The sequence below is a fragment of the Cydia strobilella genome, chromosome 5 (assembly GCF_947568885.1).
Source record: "Cydia strobilella chromosome 5, ilCydStro3.1, whole genome shotgun sequence".
NCBI lineage: Eukaryota > Metazoa > Arthropoda > Insecta > Lepidoptera > Tortricidae > Cydia > Cydia strobilella.
Genome location: NC_086045.1, coordinates 14,215,685 through 14,225,077, shown reverse-complemented (window position 1 = coordinate 14,225,077; position 9,393 = coordinate 14,215,685). Strand labels below are relative to the sequence as shown.

At 38.3% G+C, this 9,393-nt stretch overlaps 1 protein-coding gene across 1 annotated transcript in view; it reads left to right on the top strand.

Annotated features, from left to right (window-relative positions):
• Nucleotides 1-464: 464 nt before the first annotated feature.
• The window catches only part of LOC134741710 (uncharacterized), a 31,056-nt gene continuing 22,127 nt past the window's right edge, over nt 465-9,393 (top strand). The window contains exons 1-2 of the mRNA XM_063674606.1: nt 465-721; nt 5,656-5,835. Of these exons, the coding sequence (XP_063530676.1) occupies nt 5,669-5,835 (167 nt within the window). The 5' untranslated portion in view covers nt 465-721; nt 5,656-5,668. The remainder of the gene's footprint in view (nt 722-5,655; nt 5,836-9,393) is intronic.

Here is a 9,393-nt window from a genome sequence, read left to right as displayed (position 1 = left end):
AATGCAACACAGTTACATGTGTTCTCTCGAATATTTTTTTCTCCAAGATAATTCAAAATAAAAAATAATTACCACAAAATAACAAATTACTAGAAAAGCAAATTATATATATGACACAAAACAAAATGTAAGATTTACATCTTAACAAAGTATTCATAAGCGAAAACAGAATTGACTTTAATATTTTTATAACCTAGGGGTCAAAATATAGCCAGCGGTACAGGTCTATGAGTTTTGCGAGATATAGAACAAAATTATTTATACATTGGACATGGAAGCTTATTTTGCAAGAAATTTTAGACGTTGTTACCTTTTGACAGGCGTACGATAAATTATTCATCGGCGATAATTTTGACACATAATATGATAATTCTCTTCCGCTCACCTGGCAACACCGCCTCAGCAGCTATTCATTTAGTTACTCAATCACGCACACTACGAAACGAATCAAGCTCGGGGTATTGTCATTCACATCTGTTTTCATAAAATTGTTGTTATAGTTTGTGTATAAACGTAATTTATTCTCAATTTATTTATTGATTAGTGTTAGAATTAATTTAAAACGGTTGTTTGAGTGATTGTGTTATCAAGTAATGTTTGTTTGGGTCCTTATTTATTTTTTTTACTTGTGACGTCATTGTTTTCAACTGCCAGTATAAACGACGCAATAACTTAAAATTTCGAAAATGGACTTAAAATGAGGATTGTTTTCGTAAACAAGGTGAGTTTTGGATAAGACGTAGGAAGATTAGCGTAAGGTGTTGTCGGGTAGGGTGTATTTGTTGTGTAGGATCATAGGAGGGTGGTGCAATTGCATTGATTTCCTTTGTCCTCGGACTCGGACGGTATCAGTGCTATAGAACTGTCGTAGTTATATTTGTAACTGGCAGCTGATCGAAGCAACAGAGTTTATCCCTTCCTTTAAATTAAATATTCATAAGGTGTTTGAGTTGACATTGTTTTGTTTTTTATTAATTATGTAATCTACAAATAATGATTCACGCAAGGTGAACATTGTTTTCGTGTTAATTGTTTTGTTGTCCTATAGTTACTTTTGCCCTTTTTTTGTTTGGTAAAAATGTATCAGGATTAACAGTCATAACATTTTATACAGCAGTTTATTTGAAGGCTGCAAATGTCATTGAGGTAACTTTATATATCTTATTTTTTATTTGCTTATCTTATTCATAGCTGAGTGTTGTCTATCAGCTTTGTGCCCATCAAACTCGGAAGGTAACCACAACACAATAATCTCTCTTATCTAGTAGGTAGGTATAATTTAGTCATCAAGGTTTTTAAACTTTTTTTATTTTGTTTATTTTTAATATAGGCCAAATAATCATATACTCAATAAACAATATCATTAAACAGGCTAATGTTAGTATTTGGCACATTTCTTTTCATACTGTGGTTTATCAAATATCTGTGTGAATTTATCTAAACTGGAGGTAGAAATCACTAATATTCTATAACAAACTGCCAAAATGTGTAAAAGAATGCAAGTTTTAATTTATACAAACATAAATTGCATCAATACGTAATTTCTAATATCTAAGTCCGGCCCTGGGAGTTTGCGAATCGAAAACAAAGAATGTGCGATAAGCTCATGCAGACAACTGCATTTTTTTTTTTTAGGATTGTAAATTTAAACGCTTAGTTTATAAGGTTGAAATTAGCACACCATAGCATTTGCACCAGTGATTAGCATATAAGTATTATAAGTTAACTTTTACGTTTTGCAAAATACCCACACACTTGTGTAGCATAAACATCATTATAAGAATGATTGCCTTAGTTAATAGTTATATGTACAAATGTAATATTAGTTTTTTATTTTTATTTTATAGATATAATAGTGAATACTTACATTTAATGTAAACTGCTCTTTTGATGCTCTTGTAATTCAAGATACACTTGTATTGTATGCAATTTTCTCATTAAGCGAAATGTAAATTTCTTTGGGAAATAAAGTTCTTTAAACCTAATATTAAATTACCTGTAGTAGAAGGTTTGATCTGTTTACACATTGATTAGTGTTTATTCATATTAAAATATAATAGAATGTATAGTGGGTTATTGTCATAGTAAATTTAGTAGTTACAGTAAATTTACTGCTATCTATCAACACAGGAATAAAACTAAAAATGAAAATGTGTACAAATATCAAAAAATTTATATATGGATAAATGATTTTTTTAAATTTATTTATTATTTTTAGAACGCCATATATGACTGACCCATGTGCTTTCACTGATATGTGTTAAAATTGATAAATATCAAACGGTGACGCCATCTACACGAGTATAGGCCAAAGGTATGGCGCCATCTGTTCGTTCGAGCATAAATTTTTCCTTAGACTTATCTTATATGGACTTATGGAGTTACATTTATTTTTGTTCATACATTTGCAACTTGCATTAAGTGGTCCACATTTGGTCCAAATGAGAACAAAAATGAGAAGGTTACTTAACAGAGCAATGAACACAAGAGCTGAAGAGGACTGGGACAAGTACAAAAAAGCTAAAACAGACTATAAGAAAAGACTGAGATACAGAAAATCAGCCACATGGCGGAATTTCTGCGACAACATATCCACTGTAACACAGGCAAACAGAACAAGGAAAATCCTTGCAGACCAACCAAGGTAACTACTGGGCACCCTGAGGAGACAGGATAATAGCACCACCAGTAGCCCAGCAGAGACAGAAAGGCTACTGGTTGAGACCCACTTCCCAGGATGCAAGGTAGTAAATGAGCAGGACCCAGAACAACATATAATGAACTACAATCCAACTGAAAGAGAATGGAAGACAGCAGAATGCATAACAGAACATAGCAAAACGACCTGGGCGGTAAATAGTTTTGATAACTTTAAATCGCCGGGAACAGACGGAATCTACCCAGCCCTACTAAAGTGGGGAGGACACACACTAATAAAACATCTATCCAATCTACTGTGCAGCTGTATAGCCTTTAGATATATACCACAGAAATGGAGGGAAGTGAAAATCAGATCCTAAGTCTTTCAGACCAATCAGCCTAATGTCCTTCATACTAAAAACACTAGAAAGACTATGTGATAGAGAACTGAAGGACACGGCTCTAAAAAACATAGTAATCCATCCAAACCAACATGCCTACAGTCAAGGTAAATCAACTGACTCAGCTCTCCATGCTGTAATAAGCAACATAGAGAATGCGTTAGCGAGGAAAAACTCCTGTCTAGGCACCTTGATCAACATAGAGGGAGCCTTTGACAAGACCAATTTCAGCAGCATTCAACAAGCATTACATAGACATGGAACCAATCCGCTCATAATCGAATGGGTAATGAATATGCTAAGACAGAGAATAATAAGACTAACAGAAAATCTAAATCACCAGGCACTAATCATGAGAGGATGCCCCCAGGGAGGAGTACTCTCACCATTGCTTTGGAACCTGGTTGTAAACGATTTGATAACAAAACTAAACAACAAACACTTTATGACTATAGGGTACGCAGATGACTTAGTAATACTAATCAGCGGCCTAGTAATAAGCACACTACGATCTCACACAGACAGCACTGAGAATAGTAGAGAAATGGTGCAAGGAGAATGACCTATCGGTAAACCCAAAAAAGACCAACACAATTCTCTTCACACACAAACGAAAACTGGGTACATACGAAATGCCATCACTTTTTGGCACAAAACTGACACTTTCAAAGGATGGCATAATCCTGGACGATAAACTGAACTGGAACAAACACCTAGACAATAAACTGAACAAAGCAACAGTAGCCTTTTGGCAATGCCGGAGGATGGTGGGCAAAAGATGGGGACTTGCCCCTCACATTATACTGTGGCTGTACAAAATGGTAATAATGCCAATGATCAGCTATGGCGCGGTGGTATGGTGGCCCCGCACCCAGCTAACCACAGTAATAGACAAACTAAATAAAACACAAAGACTAGCATGTGTGGCTGCAACGGGCTGCATGAGAACTACTCCAACTGCGGCTCTAGAAATAATGCTAGGACTCCTGCCACTACACATATACATACAGAAAGAAGCGGCAGCCACAGCTCTTTGTTTGAAAAATCTAAACCTATGGACATCTTTCAGCTCATCGCACAAGAAGATCTATGAAAATACGATCTCAAAACTGCCCATGCTGGAAGCGCCTATCGACAATATACCAAAATCTATGATCTTCTGGAGAGATTACGCCATATCGTTAACAGAAGATCCGAAAGAAGGACTAAACCAAATAAACCTAAGAATATTCACAGATGGCTCAAAAACAAACGAAGGGACAGGATGTGGTGTCTTCTCAGAAGACCTGAACATACACATCACAAAATCCCTTGATGAACACAATACAGTATTCCAAGCTGAATGTGTAGGAATAATTAGAAGCTTGCAATGCTATTACAAGACGACAAGTGAAACACGAAACCATACTAATACTGTCAGACAGTAAATCGGTACTACAAGCGCTATGCAGCGACAAACTTACTTCAGAGCTTATACTTGAATGTCATCGGAGCCTCACTGAAGTGAGCAAAGAATGCAACAAAGTAACAGTACAATGGATAAAGGGGCATAGTGGATCAAGAGGAAACGATGCAGCAGATGAACTGGCCAGGAAAGGTTCAGAAACACCGGCATATGGACCCGAGCCAATCATGCCCCTACCAATATCCTACATACACAACCAGCTAGAACAACATCACAGACAACTGCACAACAAGTACTGGAATGAAATGAAGACATGCAGGCAAACCAAAGAAATTGTACCGGAACTGAACCACAAGCTTACCAAAATATTACTGAAAACACCAAGAAGCCAACTACGTAAAATATTAGGATTAATAACAGGACATAACACACAAACACCTACATAATATGGGTAAAACGGACAGCCCCATGTGCAGAGCGTGCATGGAAGAAGAAGAAACAACAAAACATATTCTCCTAGACTGTAAACAGGTAGAAGTATATAGGAGCAAATACCTAGGGAATCCATGCACACTAAAGGAGGCAACTAGCAACCTGAAGACTGCTAGGCTTCGTGGAGGAGCTGGGGTGGTTAGAGTAGCGCTACCTCGTTTCACGCAAAATAGGCACATTGGATGTCGAGTTGCGGAAAATGCCCAGTAAAACTAAGTGGTCCACAACCACACTTATATCTGTATTGACCTTTTCTCAATAACAAATGACTTTAAAAAACCGGCCAAGTGCGAGTCGGACTCGCGCACGAAGGGTTCCGTACCATTATCTATAAAAACGGCAAAAAAATCACGTTTATTGTATGGGAGCCCCCCTAAAATGTTTATTTTATTCTGTTTTTAAAATTTGTTGTTGAAAATTTCAACTGTCTAGCTATCACGGTGCATGAGATACAGCCTGGTGACAGACGGACAGACAGACAGACAGCGGAGTCTTAGTAATAGGGTCCCGTTTTTACCCTCTGGGTACAGAACCCTAAAAATTTAAATTTTCCACTAAAGAATTAAAATTAAGGTGTAATGCAATTTACACTTGAAATACTGCTTTGGCTTAGTAGGGTCCGGCAAAAAAAGAGGGTACTCTATACGTATTGACAGGAGTCACTATATATTTTGTTCCCTAGTGAATTTGAATTTAACATGTGGTCCATGTTCGTAGGTCAGGCCACGCAATGTCGGCGGAGTCCCCGCGGCACGCGCGGGCGGGTGGGCCGCTCACGGTGCCCGCTCAGCCGCCCAGCGACCGCGGCCTCATCGACGCGGTGTCGGGCTTCATCAACGACGTCACGCTTTCCTCCTCCTCCACCGCGGACCCTAAAGACGTCATACAATGGGCTCGGTAAGTTGACATGGTCATTTACGTTGCACATTCTGTCTTAACGAAGTAATGAACAGCAGAATATCTAGTAGCCACCGTGCGAAACAAGCGAATCAGAAATATATAGGGTAGATTGCTATGGTATGTTGGTAGACCACAAACATGCAGTATGTTACATATTACTCTGTGAAGATGGCATGGAATGTACAACTGTGCCGAAATATCGGGAACTTGCCAAAACAACTATGAATGGTAAACACTCGTTTTTAGGGTTCCGTACCCAAAAGTTAAAAACTGGACAAGTACAGAACCCTCGGTGGGCGAGTCCGACTTGCACTTGTTCGGTATTTTTTTCAATAGAATATAATCGTTTTTATTCGTAAACACACAGACAATAGACATACATTAAAAGAACATAAAGTGTCACGAAATGGCCCCATCTCAGCATGCTGCTGGCGACTTCCAGCGCTGATCAAAAATACATAAAAAATAAAGTAAAATAAATAAAATAAAATGAAATAGTATCATTAGTAAATCATGCCAGTTGAAAATGACCACTTAGGAATCGTGGTTTCCACAGGGACCGGACAACCCTTTCCGCGATAAAACCCTTTCAATGGGCGACACTTAAACACGGCTAACACATTGAAAGACTTTCCCTTTTGAACTGCAAGCCCATTCATACCCTTACCTTTGACTAACCCTTACCGAAAAGCTAACCAAAAATAAGGCTAGCTCTTAATAAGGGTTACCCTTATCTTCAAGCGCTTTTTATAAAGGTTTCCCTTTGCGTGAAAGAGACAGGATTAGTATATATCTACGGTAGTGTATGAAAAGGAAAGAAATTACGTGCCTAGTCAAAGAACGCCGCCGTCGCCGCCGACGATCGCTCGGATTCGAAGTAATGTGTGCTTTATGAACAAGTTAGACGACTTAAATTAGCACGCTTATATGCTAAAAGGGAAGCCCTTTATAAGGCTAACCTTTATAAGCAATATGCAAGGTGTTGGTGAGCGGATGATAAGGGTTTTGTAAGGGTATTTGGGCTAACGATTACTCAAATATGGTAGCTTTATATAAGGGTTTTTAAAAGCAAAACAAAGGGTTTCGTCTGGCAAAGGGAATGGTGAGTTAAGCCTTATGCAATACCCTTATAAAACCCCGATAAGGGATAGCGGGCCGGTCCCTGGGTTTCCATTACAAAACTTTAATAAAATTTGGGCTATTTTTATTTGTATTGGTTGAGAAATTAAAGTTGGGGAAAAGGGCTTCTTTATCTCGTTCACCATCGCCGTCGCCGCTGTTGGCACGGCACTAACGACTCTAGTAAGTTGGGTTACCTACGTAATAATATGGCAGTAACATTTTATTTTTGATGGACCTTTCTAATGGTGGTCCTACACTGCTAGTTATAGGTATAACGTTATATATGTATATGACAGGGACAAAACAATAAAAACTCTAATAGATGTCAAATACTAAAGAAAAAGCGACCACGCCCTCCAGTGGCTGAGGCCGAAATTGAACGTCTTGAGTACTAGACCACCAGGACACGGCGGTACTCTTCCCAAATTATATTTCAGTTTAAAATTTTATATATAGTGGTGTGAGTACTTATAAACACAAATTATCTTCCTGTCCCTACTTCCCTAGTTAGTTAGTAGCATAATAAAACACTATAAACACTATCATGTTGTTCCTGTTACACGATGTTATATAACGTTATGTAACAGCCCGTGTGGGAGCGCCATGAGAATCTCAAATGACTAATTACATTACTTACTTCGCTGGACCCGAAGTGGATCTTGGCCTTATCCTGAGCGATCAGACGCCATTCAGCCGCTTGAATGTCGCACAGGTCTTTCTGGACCTCGTCGATCCACTTCCAACCGGACGTCTCCCAGAAAACGGAGTATCTCCACATAAAAAGACGGAGACGGACGGAAGGGGAGACGGAGGCGGGCTAACCGTTAACGGGAACTGGTACAAGCGCACTGGTATCTCGGTTGCACAATAACAGACACCAATCAGAGAGAAGACGAGATCCAGAAAGCCCTAAGATGTTTAGCAGCTCTTCACAAAAATATTAATATCCGAGCTCATCAGCAGGAGAACCAAGATAAGGGTTTACATGACCGTGATAAGACCGATCTTGGTATATGGATGCGAAGCTTAGATGTTGACCCTGAAGGAGGAAAACAAGCCCACGGTGGCAGAGAGAAAAATCTTTACAACAAAAATCTTAGGCATATCTTTTTTTGTTTTCGGAGTGGGATTTACGCACCGTCCCCCCGGCCGCGGGAAGGCCATTGATGGGGGGGTGTGTGGGACTCGCCGCTCCTGTCCCCTCTCATCTGGCGAGAGGGGAGGGAGAACTTGGCCCTACCCATTAAACCCACTCCGGCGTTTCACCCTCTTTGCCGTTTACGAGAGCGCCATGGGATCGAGTACACTTCACTCCACCATGGCGCCCCCCGGCAGCCCCGGCTTGGTGCCAGGACACCCGCGCAATGGAGGGAATCAGAAACGCTTGATCCCCCCCCAAAGATCTTAGGCCCTACAAGACGTGAGGATGTCTCTTGGATAATATTAATAATCTCTAAGACTAAAGGACGGCTTTGGACAGAGTAGCATGGCGGTCTTTGGTGTCAGTAAGTAAGACTAAAGGAAAATTACAACCACAACATATCAATGTTATGATTATTTCGCATTTCAGATGTTTACATTATGAATCATTAGACATCTGCTATTGATATTCTATACTACGATTTACATTTCATTATTATTGTTAAGCTTTTCGCAATAATTACGCATTTGTTTAAAGTAATGAAATACGCCGTTTCTTTGTTTTACATAAACAAAAAAAAAACGTTAAATTTTTTCATCATTTTGAAAAGTATCCCGAGTTGAAGATATTTGCTATATTATATCTTATATATTATCTTATCTTATTATATCCTATGATGTCGTTTTAACGGTTATATTATATCATATAAATATATATGCAATAGGTGTTATCATTAACTAAGAATCAGATAATGTGTACATCAAGGTCGTTTTTAGAAATGCAATAGAGCTAAATATGTGTATGGAATTTAATTTATATACAGTATTTCAAATAACACAAATCATAATATTTAACAAAAATATTTTAATTATGTAGTCCACGATTAAGTGTTTGTTACTCTGTAGGTATTTTAAAAATAACTATTTTAGAAAATAAGCCTTAAACTGTGTTTCGGATTCTTACAAACACGTTACAGAGTATATACGGCGTGTAAAAAATTATGGGCCCTGGAGGGTAAGTACCTTAAAACCTTAAGTTAGCTCATTTTACAACTAAACTGCATTGAAAGTTTTTTTTTTAATTAGCTTGTCTGGCCCGGCAATCGAACTGACTAAAAATTCAAAAAAATAGACACCATCTATTTTATTCTACTAGTCGATACAGTAAATGTTAATGATAAAATTTCTCCAAGAAACATTAGGCCTTACACTCGTCTGTCGTACAAAGTATCTATTAAATCGAATATTTAGTATTCAAGAATATTTTTAGACAAAAAAAAAACTATGTATGGC